Here is a 15451-nt window from a genome sequence, read left to right as displayed (position 1 = left end):
TCTCCCTCTTCGTCGAGGTGTCACACTTCGTATAAACCTGCATGACCAACCCCCAGACCTGCATGCAGCTTCCCAGGGGCATACAAAACTTGCATAGAAACATCTACAACACAGACAATTAAACTGCTGAAATGCATCTATTGCTAGTAATGGCCAATTCTTCCTGTAAACGATCATGTAAAACACCAGCGAGTATGCAACATCCAACGCCCATCCTATCAAAGCTTGTGTAGAACGCATACAATACACCCTCCATCTCTTTCGCCCATCACGTCTACAATTACTTCAGATCTTCAGACAGGAGCTCTCCCAGGCTATTCTGATCATCCTTGAATTTTCCAAAGGCCTCCCGATACTGCAATAATCATTAGTTTCAATCAACAACCAAGGAGGAAACATAACTTACCGCAAAGAAAAAGTTGAGAATAAGCACAAGCATTAGTGAGCCACTGATAATCATGGGCCCGATCATGTTATCAAAGTCCTTACCGCTTCGCTCCACAATCATGGTTCGCCTGATTCTCAGCATTGCATAACCCCATACGCCGGCAAACACAGCAATGAGGACAAACAAGAGACCAATGACAGAAGCGAGTGTGTTCTCACCAGCTGCTGTGTAAAGACCGACAGCCAGACCGCCCTGAAGGATACAGATATGCTGCCACTTGAGGAAAGTTCGCTCGTTGGCGAGCCAAACCTTGGGCTCAACCTTGAGCTCGCCCATATTCTTGATCCATTCTGTCGGCGCTACTACACCCTCTGGCAATGGCTGTTGAGATGCCCGCTTCGCCCTTGAGTACTTGGATAGTGAGAATCCTGGGATAACAGATGAGAGAGTTCCGTAGGACCTCTCCTGCTCTGACCGTTGCTGGGAACTGCTCTCGCCAGCTTCTTCTCCGTTCGCGGGAGTAGACGTACGCTTGTTAAGAGCTTGGGTGATCGAATCCTTAGACATGCGTTCAGCCAGATAAGACTTGCTGACTGGTGAGCTTTGGGCAGGCTTATAGGACCCGGATTTAGCTCCCGCACCGATCAGACTTCCGACAGCCATAACGTCCTCATGTCGTTGAGCACGTCGCTGCTCCTCCTCCTCAAATGTCTTCTGAGGGTCCTTTCGGATATCAGACTCGAGATCACTGAGCCAGAAAGGCAAGTTGTTGACGTAATCTTCAAAGAGAGCTGCAATACCATGGACAAACTTGGAGAAGCGAGGGGTAGGGTGAACCAAGTGGGAGGACATCAAGTCCTCAACCCATGTGGGGTGCTTTCGTTGACTATCCTCCTTCAACTTGATCTCGAGAAGGGCATAAGGGAAACGGTTGACCTCACTCTGATTCATCTTCTTGAAGGGGTAGGTCATCTCGCTTTCGTCAATGTCAAGACGATGCCACTCATTTGGATCACGGCAAGGGCGGCTGGGGTCAAGAGTGTCCTCACGGATGAATGCCACGTCGGTATCGATAGCGATGCGAATACGATCATCAGCAGGCTTCTGAAAAGCGGTTCGAGCGTAGTTCGCCCTCAGAACAGGGCTAAGACCCTTCTCCTTGACGTATTTTTGTATGTTGTTGACAGTCTCCTGGAATTGTTCAATCTTTTCAGGAGCAAAGCTCTGTCTCTTCATCTTTGCGACCGCCTTCTCAGGGTTGTATTCGCCATCCACGAATGACTTAACATATTTGTCCTTGATTGTGAACTTGAGGTCCTGGCTGCCACCCTTGTCGTCGACAGTCTTTTGCTCGACGAAAATCTCGGGTCGAGTAGCCAACTGTCCATACCAGCGAAGTCGCAGGGACGTTGCTTCAGATTTGCGGTTGACCTTCTCGCCATAAAGCTCAAATTGCTTATTATCGAAGTACAACGAAGTGATAGACGGAGAGTCGCTGCCATCAAGCTCCTTGGCGGACTGTTCACTATAAACAAGAGCCGGTAGATGTCGAAGGATGACAGTCTTGACCTCAAGCAAGTTATCAGGGTGGACCCAGACTATAATTGAGTTAGCATAGTACAACAAAGCTGAAGACGTCTTGAATTCGACTTACACTTGTGAGCTGTGTAGCGCTCGCCATTGTGAGTCTCGCCCTGAGACTCAAGATCCAGGGGTGGCAGCTGCTCCCCGCCATCTTCGAGTTGTTGCCTAATGGCAAAGTACATGATGGACAGCTTGTTGAGTAGCGGGGAGTAACCAGTCTCGGAGTTGAATGGTCGCTGAGAAAGGCTCAACTGCATCATAGGACGGACCTTGTAACGGTCTCCTCGCTTCCGGTCGTGCTTCTTAATGATCTTGAGGAAGCCAGTGTAGTTGATGTTGCTATACTTCTTGAGCTCACGAACCTCATTAGTGATCTCGTCAAGCTCTGATTCCAGAGTGCGCAAGCGGGAAGCCGAGATCTCGCCCTTTTGAGGAGCTCCATCGTCCTCTGAGGACTCGACGGGAGCGAGTTCCTTGAGCTTACCGAAAGCAGCGTCAACTCGTTCCTTAAGAGCGTTAAAGCGTTGCTCTTGGAACTGAGCGACCTTCTCGAGTTGATTGTTGAAGATCTCTTCGCAGAAGCGAGTCTCGTCCTTCTCGGTCCACGGCTGGTTATCGTCATCGGCCACATCCTCCCTCAACAAGCTCTTGAGCTTCGCATAGTCGATATACTTGTCCTTCCATGGCGGATAGATGGACTCGCGGAGGGTCCGACCGAAGCGCATTGTGGGTGGATAGCGATCGTAGCTTTACGACAAGAGAGGCCAATTATCTCCAAGCAGGCTACCAACAGGATGCTGTGTAGGGCGAGATAGACCGTCGAGAGATCGTACCTGAGACAAAGGTAAAGCGTTGAGGAATTCGGAATAGGTTCAATTGCGGCGCATGACACAATGATGATGCAGTTCCGTCAAGAGCGGATTATAGCTTCGAGACGCGGCAATGGAGACGAGACGGTTGAGGCGCGATGATGCTGTCTAGAAATGCTAGACTTGCCGACAGGACGTATCTACGGCGATATTAGGGATGACAATCGCAGTTTGTTGTTGTGACGTGCGAAGATGAAGGTGCACGATAACACAAAATAAGTTACAGTTGTAGTTTCAAGAAGTTGAACGAGAAAAAGGCTGGGCAACAATGGATCAACATGGAGACTGACTTCCCTGGACCTGGACCTGGACCTGGACCTGACGCCAGGGCCCCACTAGCGGAAAGCAAGGCAGTGAAGGTTAGACCACCTACAGTATGGGCAGTATCCACTCACTACAGAAACAGCTCTCCAGCGGCTCTTCGGTGTCCAAAACAGCTGCTGAAACTAACCCTCAGTGGAAGATGCAACCGAAGCAGACCCATAACCCGCTGGAAGCGACTTGACAGCTTGATACCCGTGTCGCCTAGGTTCTGTTAGCCCATGTTGAGGTTGTCTCCAATTGCCCTATCAGAATCTACCACTTACACACGTGTTCCATTGCCGTGGATGCATCTAAAATCTAGGTGCATATCATTCCCGTCTGTCTAATCCCTGCTTCTGCGTGCATTCATGTGTCTCCATCTACGCACGTGAAGAGAATTGGCCGAATAGTCTCAGTTCATGGCTTCAAGTAAATTTTGTTAGTGAGATCTGAAGAATTTTTGGGTGTGAAAACCTCTCAAGATCCTTCGTATTCAGGCTCTGTCATGGCATGCCACTACCTCTACGGTAAAAAAAATTGGCTTTTGACTAGAGTTTGCAGCTAAACCAGATTCGAATAAATCATTTCCTTAGCAACATCGAAAGCACGTGCGTTGAGTTACGTTGCATTACTCAAACCTCCATCCAGCCTCAGTATTACCACCAACAGGCTCGATGCTTGTTCTCTCGATGAGTGCGTCGTTGTCATGTTTACCAATCAAATGTCTCTCGAGAATATGCAACTTGAGCTCAAGCCGACAAGAGGGCACGCGACCTGTCTCTAATGCGAATCTCACTTTTTGGAACTCGGGATCTAGCCAATAGCAGGTATTGTTCTATACACGCATGAACACGGAAAACGACGCTGCACCTCCAAGCTTCCTTGGCGAGACGGCATTCATGACGAAGTACGGATTACCGCAAATTCCTCTCTCTGGGACTCCCTCCCTCTGGATTTCTTTTTAGGGCAAGGCTAAAGTAACATAAACTCCACTAAGTTTAGGATCATCTTTATAAAACTTTCCTAAACATTTTCTTAATCTCCCTAAAACATCACAATAGTGAGAATTGCCGAATGGAATATTCTAATAGCCTGTCGTAGCCAACAGTCATTCAAATTGGTATAACTAATACATTCATCATTCCTGAACAGACCCCTTTTATCATATCCGATTCCATGGTCATGGTATCATCCTGTATCCGATCCGTTGCTCCCTGTGTCCCAAATGTAGAATAAATAAAGAAACTATGCAATTTTAATTCAAGCCTCGACCTTGATCTGGCTGAAAATCTCTTGCGCAGTGCGCTTGGTGATACCACCAGTGACAGGCAGGTTGGTATACTTCTCGAGATAGAGATCAATCTCACGAGCAGCCTGGCGACCTTCGTTGATACCCCTGAGGCATTTGTTAGTGATGTTTTTCAAGCGGATCGATATAGTTGAAACTTACCAGACAATAAGAGATTGACCGCGGCGGGCGTCACCAGCAGCGAAGACGCCCTCAAGGTTGGTGCTGTACTTGCCAGGGGCAGTCTTGACGTTCTTGCGAGCATCCTTCTCGATCTCGTCACCAAGAACACGAGCCTCAGGTCCAAGGAAACCCATGGCAAGTAGGACGAGGTCGGCAGGGAAGAATTGCTGAGAGCCCTCAACCTTCTTCATGTCCCAACCACCGCTAGGAGACTTGGTCCACTCCACGCGGATGGTGTTGATGCCCTTGACCTTGCCAGAGCCATCATCCATGAACTCCTCAGACATGATGCAGTACTCACGAGGATCCTTGCCAGTGTGCTGGCGAACCTCAGTGTGGCCGTAGTCAACACGGTAGATACGAGGCCACTGAGGCCAAGGGTTGTCGTTGGCACGCTCGGGGGGAGGCTGGGGCAGAAGCTCGAAGTTGGTGACGGACTTGGCACCATGACGGAGAGAAGTACCAATACAATCGTTACCAGTGTCACCACCACCGATGACAACAACATCCTTGCCCTTGGCGGAGATGTAGGTGTTGTCCGCAAGCTCAGAGTCAAGGAGAGACTTGGTGTTCTTGTGGAGGAATTCCATAGCGTAGTGAATACCATCGAGCTGGCGGCCCTTGATAGGAAGGTCGCGGGCAACGGTAGCACCGGTTGCAATGACGACGGCGCTGTTGCTGGCTCGGAGGTCGTTTAGAGAAGGGTGACCCTCCTCACCAACAGCAACGCCAGTCTTGAAGATGATACCCTCAGAGGCCATGAAGTCGGTACGGCGCTTGACAATACGCTTATCAAGCTTCATGTTGGGAATACCGTACATGAGGAGACCTCCGAGACGGTCAGCTCTCTCGTAAACAGTAACGAGGTGACCGGCACGGTTGAGCTGATCAGCCGCGGCCAGACCAGCAGGACCGGATCCAATGATCGCGACGGTCTTGCCAGTTCGGACCTTGGGAGGTTGAGGAACCATCCATCCCATCTCGAAACCGCGATCAATGATGGCGCACTCGATAGACTTAATACCAACAGGGTCCTCGTTAATACCCAAGACACAAGCACCCTCACAAGGAGCCGGACAAACGCGGCCAGTGAACTCGGGGAAGTTGTTGGTCATCAGGAGACGGTTGAGAGCATCCTTCCACTGGTTTTGAAACACCAGTTCATTCCATTTAGGGATAATGTTGGAGATAGGGCAGCCAGTCTCGGACTGACAGAAAGGTACACCACAGTCCATGCAACGAGCGGACTGGTATTTGAGCTCGTCCTCGTCCAGACGAGAGCTCAGCTCAGCCCAGTCCTTGAGACGAGAGTTGACAGGGCGGTACTTCTCCTGACGGCGTTTGTACATCTTGAAGCCTCGAGTCTTGTCGAGCACAAGGGCACGCTTCTTCTCGGCAGCGTTGTCACCGACAGCCTCCTCGAGATCCTGGAGCTTGGCAACCTTCTCGGACTTCTTGTGCTGGACACCAGAGACAGCAGGAAGGTTGTACTCAGCACGCTTGGCTTCAGCAGCCTTGGCAGCCTCCTCTTCGAGGACACGCTTGTAGTCGACGGGAAGAATCTTGATGAATCGAGGAAGGGCTCGGTTGAAGTCAACCAGGATGCGAGCTGCGCGCTCGGAGCCAGTGTAGTGATGATGATCCTCAATGAGACCACGAACGAAAGCAATCTCAGCAGGATCCTCGAGACCACTGGCCTCAACCATCTCGCCGTTGAGCTTGGAGTGGAAATCACCGTGAACATCCAAGATGTAGGCAATACCACCAGACATACCAGCAGCAAAGTTGCGGCCAGTAGATCCAAGAACAACAACGCGGCCACCAGTCATGTACTCACAACCGTGGTCACCGACACCTTCAACAACGGCGGTAGCACCGGAGTTTCGGACAGCGAAACGCTCGGCAGCAACACCACGGAAGAAGCAAGTGCCAGTAGTAGCACCGTACAAGCAAGTGTTACCAATGAGAATGTTCTCCTCCGACTTGAAGACAGCGGAGCGGGGAGGGTAAATGATCAGTCGACCGCCAGACAAGCCCTTGCCAACATAATCGTTGGCATCACCCTCGAGCTCAAGGGTGACACCAGGAGCAAGGAAAGCACCGAAGGACTGACCAGCGGAGCCCTTGATATTAACATGGACAGTGTCCATGGGCAGTCCAGCCTCGCCGTATCGCTTGGAGATGTGGTAAGAAAGTGAAGTACCCATTGCTCGGTCAGTGTTGACGATGTCACACTCGATTCTGGAGGGGAGACCCTTGTCGAGAGTCAACTCAGACTCGGAGATAAGCTTGTTATCCAGTCGGACGTGGAGCTTGTGGTCCTGCTTTCGGACGTTGAAGGTGGCAACACCAGGTCGGAGCTTGTGTGCAGGTGTCAAGAGAAGAGACAGGTCAATGTTGGCTGTCTTGTTGGTTCGAAGGTCATCACGCATCTTCAGGACCTCGACGTGGCCAACCATCTCGTTGATGGTTCGGAAACCAAGCTGAGCCATGATAGCTCGGAGCTCGTTGGCCACATAGTAGAAGAAGTTGATGACATGCTCGGGAGTTCCAGTGAACTTCTTGCGAAGCTCAGGATCCTGGGTAGCGATACCAACAGGGCAAGTGTTTAAATGGCACTTTCTCATAAAGACACAGCCCATAGCGATGAGAGGAGCGGTGGCAAAGCCCCATTCCTCAGCACCAAGCAGACAAGCCAGGGCAACATCACGACCAGTCTTGAGCTGACCATCAGTCTGGACAACGACACGACCACGAAGGTCGTTGAGAACCAGAGTCTGATGAGTCTCAGCCAGACCCAACTCCCAAGGAAGACCGGCGTACTTGATGCCAGTCCATCGAGAGGCACCAGTACCACCATCGTGACCAGAGATCAGGATGTGGTCGGCCTTGGCCTTGGCGACACCAGAGGCGACGATACCGACACCGACCTCAGACACAAGCTTGACAGAGACTCGGGATCGAGGGCTAGAGCACTTAAGATCGTAGATCAGCTGCTTGAGATCCTCGATGGAGTAAATGTCGTGGTGGGGAGGAGGCGAGATAAGACCGACACCAGGGGTGGAGTGACGGGTGCGAGCAATAGACTTGGACACCTTGTGTCCAGGAAGCTCACCACCCTCACCAGGCTTGGCACCCTGAGCCATCTTGATCTGAAGCTCGTCAGAGTCAGCCAGGTAGGCAGAAGTGACACCGAAACGGCCAGAAGCAACCTGCTTGATAGCGGAACGCATGGTGTCACCGTTAGGCATACGCTGAGATCGCTCAGGATCCTCACCACCCTCACCAGTGTTAGACTTGCCGCCAAGACGGTTCATGGCAACGGCGAGAGTAGAGTGGGACTCCATGGAGATGGAACCGTAAGACATGGCGCCAGTGCAGAAGCGTCGGACGATGTCAGTCCAAGGCTCGACCTGGTCGATGGGAACAGGAGTGCAGTCCTCAAACTTGAAGTCAAGAAGACCACGGAGGGTACAGTTCTTGATCTGCTCATATTCGGAGCGGGAGTAAGCCTCATAGGACTTGTCGTTCTTGGTGCGGACGGCGTCCTGGATGTTGGCAATCGAGGTAGGGTCGTTGACGTGGGGCTCGCCACCATCTCGCCAGTGGTACTCGCCAGACTCAGGAAGACCGGAGGGGAGGATAGTCTCGCGGGTGGGGAAACCACGCTCATGGAATCGGAAAGCCTCCTCAGCAATAAGCTCGAAAGTCATACCCTGAATACGAGAAGCAGTACCCCTGAAGCATCGCTCAACAACTGTCTCATCAAGACCCAGGATTTCGAAGATCTGTGCACCCTTGTAAGAGGCAAGAGTAGAGATACCCATCTTACTCATAACCTTGAGAATACCACCATCACAGGAGTGTTTGTAGTTACGGATAAGAGTCTCGTTGGTAGTCTTCTTCTTGATGAGACCCTCGCGGTTCAACTTGAGAATGCACTCCATGGCAAGGTAAGGGTTGATGGCATCAGCACCGTAACCGAGGAGTACACACATGTGGTGAACCTCACGAGCCTCAGCAGTCTCGACAACGAGAGCAACCATGGATCGCCACTTGTTGCTGACGAGGTGATGGTGAACCATAGCGGAAGCGAGGACAGCGGAAACAGGCACGCGGTCAGCCGAGGTATTGCGGTCGGAAAGCACAATGACACGGTCGCGAGACTCGATGGCGGCAGAGGCCTCGTTACAGATCTCATCGAGGTGCTTGATATAGCCCTGGATACCTTGGTTCTTGGGGAAGGTCAGATCAATAGTCTTGACAGTCCACTCAGAGTACTTGTTGGACATGTTCTTGACGGCATTGAACTCTTCGATGGAGAGGATAGGGCTGGGAAGCAAAAGACGACCACACTGGGAAGCGTCCATCTCTAGCAGGTTACCCTGGGGACCAACATAACACTCAAGAGACATGACAATGGACTCTCGGATAGGATCAATGGGAGGGTTAGTGACCTGAGCGAAGAGCTGTCGGAAGTAGTCATAGAGGAGACGAGGAGCCTGGGTCAGGCAGGCAAGGGGAGCATCGTTACCCATGGATCCCAGAGCTTCCTTCTCATCAGCGGCCATAGGGGCGAGCAACAGGGAAACCTGCTCGTGAGTATAACCGTAAGAGAGGAGAAGAGGGTCAGCCTGGATAGCCTTGTCATCAAGTTTGGGGGCAAGGTCCAGGGCCTGCTCCATGATCTCAACGACCTTGGGCAGAGTAATCAATTCACTATCGAGCCACGCTCGGAAATCATATCGACTCGAAACAGCCTCCTTCAATTCCTTGTCATCGATGATGCGACCAGCCTGTGTATCGACCAACAACATACGACCGGGCTGAAGGCGACCCTTCTGAATGACAGTCTCGGGCTCGACGGGAATGGTTCCGACCTCGGAAGCACAGATGATACGATCATCGTCCATCACGTAGAAACGGCAAGGTCGGAGACCATTTCGGTCAAGGTTGGCACCGCAGTATCGGCCATCAGCGAATGTGAACAGAGCAGGGCCATCCCAAGGCTCCATCTGGCAAGCAGCCCACTCGTAGAATGCAGCCTTCTTGGGGTCCATGTGCTGGTTGCCTTGCCAGGCCTCAGGAACCATGAGCATAACAGCTTCGGGAAGAGAGAGAACACCGTTGATGGTAAGAAGCTCGAGAACGTTATCGAAAGCAGCAGAATCGGAACCGCCATCCTCGACAACAGGGTACATCTGCTCGAGCTCCTCCTTGAAGATATCAGACTGCATGACACCCTCACGGGCGCGCATCCAGTTCTTGTTTCCTCGTAGAGTGTTGATTTCACCGTTGTGGGCAGCCCATCGGAGAGGCTGAGCACGGTCCCATGAGGGGAATGTGTTTGTAGAGAAACGAGAGTGCACCAGAGCAAAATGAGCCTCGTAATCAGCGTTGACAAGATCATGGTAGTAAGAGTAAACCTGGACAGGAGCGAGCTGACCCTTGTAAACAATGTTCTTGTTTGAAAGGGAGCAGAGATAGAACCAGTTGTGAAGACCAATGCTCTGAGTGGCGCGCTTTCGAAGGATGTACAGCTGTCTCTCAAACAAGCGTTCGTCAAACTTCTCAGGGTCGGTCATCTCAGGAGCATTTCCAGTACCGTAGGCAGAGGCCAGAACAACAAAAGGCTGAGCGATGATGGGCTCACGCGATTTGGCGGCAGGTCCTAGAAGAGTCGAGTCGACAGGAGGCCTTCGCCATCCTAGGACTCGGAGGCCCAGCGACTCGGCAACATCTTCCAGCTGCCTCTTGGACTCTTGGAGAGTCTCCTCGTCGGGCTTAAAAAACAGGTTTCCCACGGCGTACTGGCCCAGGGGAGGCAGCTTAATGTCCTCCTCCTTCTCAAAGTTCTTGATGAAGAACCGGTGGGGGATGGATGTCATAACACCAGCACCATCACCATCTCGTGCATCAGATCCCACGGCACCACGGTGGGTCATGTTGCAGAGAAGGTTACGGGCATCACTAACAATCTTGTGGCTAGGCTTGCCCTTGATGTGGCTATGAACATGTTAGTGAGGTTAAGATGATCATCTGAGAAGTAACTGACCAAGCAAAGCCGACACCGCAAGCATCCTTCTCATAAGAAGGGTCATAGAGACCCTGCTTCACCGGCAAGGCACCAGCCCACGAGTCATTGTTTTCAGTCTGATACTCATAAGGTATGTATGGTTGTTGCTCGGCTTCGGTTTGAATATGTCGGTCGTCGAATTCCTCGTTTAGGCCCATGCTAGGCAAGGATTCGATCGAACTTGAGTGGGGTTGTGGGGGAGTTCGGTAGGGTTGTAGGATCGCGGGGCGCTTTGGTAAGAGCAGCTGTAGCCACTCTACCGGAGATCTAGCATTCAATTAATTAGCACGGGTAAAAGGAAGATATGGCAATTAAGCGCGCTCCATGTAATAGGCTGCAGGGCCAGTTCCGACGAGCTCAAACAGGTTCCGAAAGGTTGTCCGAGGCAGTCCAGGGTTTGCTGTTCATTGAGGGGTCGCTAATAGAGAGAAAAAACCGTTGGTGGCTCCGGCATCGGGTAGAGATAAGGGACGATAACTCAAAACCACCAGAGAATATGCCCCGCCAAGTTGCGCCCGCAGCTCTCACTGCAGCCTCTATTTCTGGCTGAACGGTTTTGTGTAGCATCCTCGAGAGAACAGCGCCATGACAATGCTGAAGTGTCCATATCATAACATCCACTTCCAAGACAATGCAGGCTCTCGACCAAGCTTCTGAGCTGTCTTATTTGGGCTATCGACCCACCTAATTATCGGTGGTCTGCCGGGCGGGGCCCTTGTCCTGGCTGCATTGGAGTGGGATGTTTTAGAGCAGCAGGGCCAATGATGGACTGTGCAATGCTAACAACCTAACCATGCGGCCATGCGGCTAAGACAAGGGGGGACGAAGAGGCGCCTGGGGATGGACGTCACTGCAGCAATGCCACCAACTGTTGGAAATGGAAACAAATGCCACCAATGCCAGAGGAGCGCAATCGGAGAGGCCCGTAAAGCTAGTCCGCCAGAAATGTTGCCTTCACTTGTTGTCTGAGACATGTGATTTCGGTAGGTCGCCAGTTCAGGTCTCAAGAATGAGCAGCGATGGCCCGAATATCGTTAATCCAGATAGTTCTGTGTCGAGGAGCTGCACCAGGTGTCGTGGGAGATGCAGAAGTGAATCCATTTCGGCCCCAGGTGGGAAATCGTTGCTTTCGATAGGAATTGTTCATCACAAACTTACCAAGTGGTGGTCCTCTTCACCAAAGAGGTTATTCGTAAAACGAATGGGTATCAAAAGGCGACTGGCTTGCAGTGCAGTAGCAGGCAGGATGGGCACGTTAGATTCTAAGGAGAGGCGAACGCGAGAGGACAGAGCAGTGGCAGTAGGAAGAAGAGATCAAGAGAAGAGAAAAATGTTGGAGGGGGAGGGCAACCGCTCTGCTTTTATGAATGGGCGGGAGATGAGTGGGAGTGAGAGTGAGAGTGGAGGGCACGGGAGAAAGGGAATTGATGTCCGAAACCGTCCAGCAAAAGAAGGCCAGTCCAATAGCAGCTCGAGTAACTATAGCAGTAACAGTGACAACTCAATGGTTCACTGCCTCTTTTTCTCGAGTCAATCCAACTGGGTCCAGCTTCGGAGCAGCTCAGAAAAAAAAGCCCCACGAAAGGGAAAATGGACAAGCGAACACCAAAAAAAAAATCCAATGGAGCGGCTACGGCGTGCGTAGAGGGGAGGAACCCGCCAGGGAGAGGGGTGTATATGAGGGGGAAAGCTAGCTTGGTAGGGGTGTAAATCTTGAATAGGGCTTGGAGAGAGCCTATGGTCGAGGTCGAGAATGCGGCGTCAGAGCGAGATACCGGGGTTGTGCATAGCGCAGTGGGGGGACTGATGATGTTGATATGTTGATGGCTTGAAAAGCACCCTGTGTAGACACAAATGTTAGGTATGATGGACGTCAGGAAATGGCATTTCACATGAAAGTTGGCTTTCATCAATTCCCTTGTGTGCTGCTTAGCTCTGCTTTGCTTCAACCTCATCCTGAATACAATTCCAAAATAATAACAGTCCTCACAAGCCATCATTCACCTACAACTCTTTCGAGAATCTGTCTTCGGCGTGCTGGCTCCGAACTCGAGGTTGGCGCACGGCATGGACCCTACCGTGGCCCTATTTCCCTACCGTTTCCCACATGCAGTAGAGTGGACGGGAATTGGGGGAGAGGAGAAAGAAGAAAACGCACATGCCAGGAAACAGCCGCAAGCAAATGAGGTTACAGGCATTTGTACGACGCTCCCATCATTGACATGCCACTGTTTGAGCAACATCACCTTTCCAATACATCAGCATTAGGAAGCTCAGGACTTCTCGTCTCACCTCTTACTCTCGGCATCTCTTCCGCTGACATGCTGGTTACACAAGCTGTAAGGGTTGCTGAAGCCTAGGGATGGCTTGTTTCTCAAGCATCGTGTTATTCTCCAAATTTACCCATGCTGTACATGTCGTTCCATACTCCGCGATTCGTTCAACACCTTGCTTCCATGTATCAAATCCCAACTATCCCTACCATTATCCGTTATTTCTCTATACCTGTTCATTCAGAATCACCTTACGGACTTCCCGTTCTCACGCTTCGGAAATTCCTCCGAACTCAGTTTTGAAGCCCTCGACTTAGGCCTTGAGGTGCGCCCGTCCGCCGTGTTCCGCTCACCCTCCTCCGTAGATCGGCCTGCATCCTCGGCAGATTCCTCTTTGGAGACGAAAGCAAACGCGCACATCTTTTTTGAATATCAATGTGCTAGGAGATGCACAACGCAGCATATTAGATGAGTCAGAATATGAAATGTGTTGCTGCAGCCCTCTATTTCTGATCTACAGTCTTGGGGGGTTGAGATCTACCAACAACTATGTACGTCTTCGAAAAAAAGGATACACGTCGCTCAATCGAATGGTGGCAAGATGTATCTGTTTCGATACATGCTGATATCCTGATTAATTAACAGGGTACTCCGTAATTCCCCATGGATCCCCTCATAATAGTATTGACTCCCCGCGTTGTGAATCAACCCACTCCATGATCGTTGCCTGACTCTTGAACCTCCTCCATTGACCTGACCTGACGACCAGGTGCGTTCCATCTGCAACCCCGTAAGATTGTAGTTTAGCGGTCAGTAGTTCGGTCAGCCTCTTACAGCCACTCAATTTGTTTCTAATACAAATATCAACCTTCATGAATGGCCTCATTTGCCATTGTTTCCTCTCCGACGTTCCCACCCTGGACCATAGCCGCAATACCCTCCGCCGCTCCTGTTTTCCGTTGACATCGCTCCTCTCCGCTATGCTCCGCTCTCCGCATTCATGGAGCCTAATCTGACCTGTTTAACCGACGCGGAGAGGCTATGTCCTCGTTATTGCGTCCAATCAAGCACAGGCTAATAGGCAGCTACAGCAACCTATTATCGCATATCTATCCGCCAAGCTGTCAATCTGTGAATAGCTTTGCAACATGGTTTCGTGTAAGAGAAATACGGCCGAGGGATGGACTGCTTGGCCGCTAACGACGAGCCAACCACTTACGACCGCACTCTGACTCCCGACGAGCGCCTCGAGTTCATGGATTAGGGTGTCTAGTCTGAATGGATGGCGCCGAATGGCTGGAAGATGCTGCGAATCCGTGCGACGCCGGCTGGAACGTTAAACCTTCCTCTGCAGGGATCAGCTCAACCTCCCAACTTGCGACGCCAATCATGGCTTGCCATTTTCAAAGCCCAGCTAGTCCGATGTCGCGCCCACGTTGTCTCGTCTCTACGAGCAGCACTGAGGAGCCATGAGCCATGAGCATCAGCGTCCTTGTGAACCTGGGGCGGGACCTTTGACGTACAGATGCTGCGCGGGGGAGTTTGAGATGGGCCTGATTCGTCTATCAACCCCCATCCTGCACTACCTACACTGCACTTCAGTCCGAGTAGCTGGATGCTGGTGTTGCATCTGGTTCTCGGTGCGAGATTTGAGATGTGATTCCGTCCGTGTGCCAATCACTAATAACCAGTGTCCCTACATACGTACATGCAAACGCCAGATTGTTGCTACGTTAAAACTCATTTGTTGTAATTTGGTGTGGTACGTGAAGTGACAGAGTGACTATCATCTAGGCTCTAGGTTGGGCTATGATCTTCCACCTTGTCTTGCTTGTTTCTGCCTGTCGGTATGCCACGTCGACGCAAGCATTACAACGGTTGAAAGAATTAGAGTCGGTTCCCTGCCCAGTTATTTGCCTCAACTGCGGTCATTACCGGTATGGAATATCCCTCTTGGACTCGCGTGAGAAGCAGGCCACACTGCATAGTGGAGTTGAATTTTGAAATTATGCCCTGGGATCTCGGGATGTTTCTGAGAGCCAGCCGAGGACATGGACCCCCAACGTGAGCGTTTTGGTTCTCGGAGCCAGAGTCAGCGCTTTGGATCGTTGATGGGAGGCACTTACACGTGTGATGTTCATCGCCGTCACCTCATTATCTCACAGATTCACAGTCAAAAGATGGACAACATAAAATTGAGAGAGGCGACCAATCAGCGTCTCCAAAGTCGAGTCGTTTCTTATCTCGAGCCAACCACCGTTTACTATCTCTCCAGGTGCACTAAAACGGAACAAGCTCGTGCCGTGCACACCACACACACGGCAGCCAAAGCGTGCCAAGGGTAGAAGATCGTCTAGCGCCGTCTCTAGTCGACGCCATCGCGCAGATGCACCTGTCTCACCATGCTTCGGGAGTCCCTGCGGGGACCCTGCCTGCGAGGTTAGGTTCTCTGAAGTGTTGCAGTTGCAGTGGGCTTGCATGAAAGAC

General features: G+C 51.4%; 5 protein-coding genes across 7 annotated transcripts; 1 reads left to right on the top strand and 4 right to left on the bottom strand.

Annotated features, from left to right (window-relative positions):
• Window positions 1-280: 280 nt before the first annotated feature.
• Window positions 281-2950, bottom strand: FVEG_09510 (hypothetical protein; the record flags this gene model as incomplete). The annotated part of the gene is made up of 3 exons (XM_018898509.1): window positions 2043-2950; window positions 407-1986; window positions 281-355 (listed from the first exon to the last, which is right to left on the bottom strand). The coding sequence occupies exons 1-3, from the start codon at window positions 2695-2697 to the stop codon at window positions 281-283; spliced, it is 2310 nt and encodes a 769-aa protein (XP_018756411.1). The 5' UTR covers window positions 2698-2950.
• Window positions 2951-4162: 1212 nt separating this feature from the next.
• FVEG_09511 (glutamate synthase [NADPH]) lies at window positions 4163-12222 on the bottom strand. 2 transcript variants are annotated; one of them, XM_018898511.1, is made up of 4 exons: window positions 11850-12222; window positions 10671-10958; window positions 4595-10621; window positions 4163-4540 (listed from the first exon to the last, which is right to left on the bottom strand). In XM_018898511.1, the coding sequence occupies exons 2-4, from the start codon at window positions 10847-10849 to the stop codon at window positions 4405-4407; spliced, it is 6342 nt and encodes a 2113-aa protein (XP_018756413.1). In that variant the 5' UTR covers window positions 10850-10958; window positions 11850-12222; the 3' UTR covers window positions 4163-4404. The 2 variants fall into 2 exon arrangements, with proteins under 2 accessions (XP_018756413.1, XP_018756412.1); XM_018898510.1 differs by having other exon boundaries at window positions 10671-12222.
• Window positions 12223-12695: 473 nt separating this feature from the next.
• Window positions 12696-13384, bottom strand: FVEG_09512 (hypothetical protein; the record flags this gene model as incomplete). The annotated part of the gene is made up of 3 exons (XM_018898512.1): window positions 12696-12776; window positions 12991-13047; window positions 13220-13384. The coding sequence occupies 3 exons, from the start codon at window positions 13382-13384 to the stop codon at window positions 12696-12698; spliced, it is 303 nt and encodes a 100-aa protein (XP_018756414.1).
• Window positions 13385-14268: 884 nt separating this feature from the next.
• FVEG_16608 (hypothetical protein) lies at window positions 14269-14768 on the top strand. Its single transcript, XM_018905851.1, has one exon. The coding sequence runs from the start codon at window positions 14434-14436 to the stop codon at window positions 14737-14739; it is 306 nt and encodes a 101-aa protein (XP_018756415.1). The 5' UTR covers window positions 14269-14433; the 3' UTR covers window positions 14740-14768.
• Window positions 14769-15123: 355 nt separating this feature from the next.
• Window positions 15124-15444, bottom strand: FVEG_16609 (hypothetical protein; the record flags this gene model as incomplete). 2 transcript variants are annotated; one of them, XM_018905853.1, is made up of 2 exons in its annotated part: window positions 15124-15317; window positions 15366-15444. In XM_018905853.1, the coding sequence occupies 2 exons, from the start codon at window positions 15442-15444 to the stop codon at window positions 15124-15126; spliced, it is 273 nt and encodes a 90-aa protein (XP_018756417.1). The 2 variants fall into 2 exon arrangements, with proteins under 2 accessions (XP_018756417.1, XP_018756416.1); XM_018905852.1 differs by having other exon boundaries at window positions 15124-15444.
• Between the last annotated feature and the right edge of the window lie 7 nt (window positions 15445-15451).

The sequence above is a fragment of the Fusarium verticillioides genome, chromosome 1, assembly GCF_000149555.1.
Source record: "Fusarium verticillioides 7600 chromosome 1, whole genome shotgun sequence".
In the NCBI taxonomy this organism is placed as follows: Eukaryota; Fungi; Ascomycota; class Sordariomycetes; order Hypocreales; family Nectriaceae; genus Fusarium; species Fusarium verticillioides.
Note: the sequence above shows the minus strand (reverse complement) of the source record. Positions and strands in the feature narration are given on the sequence as shown.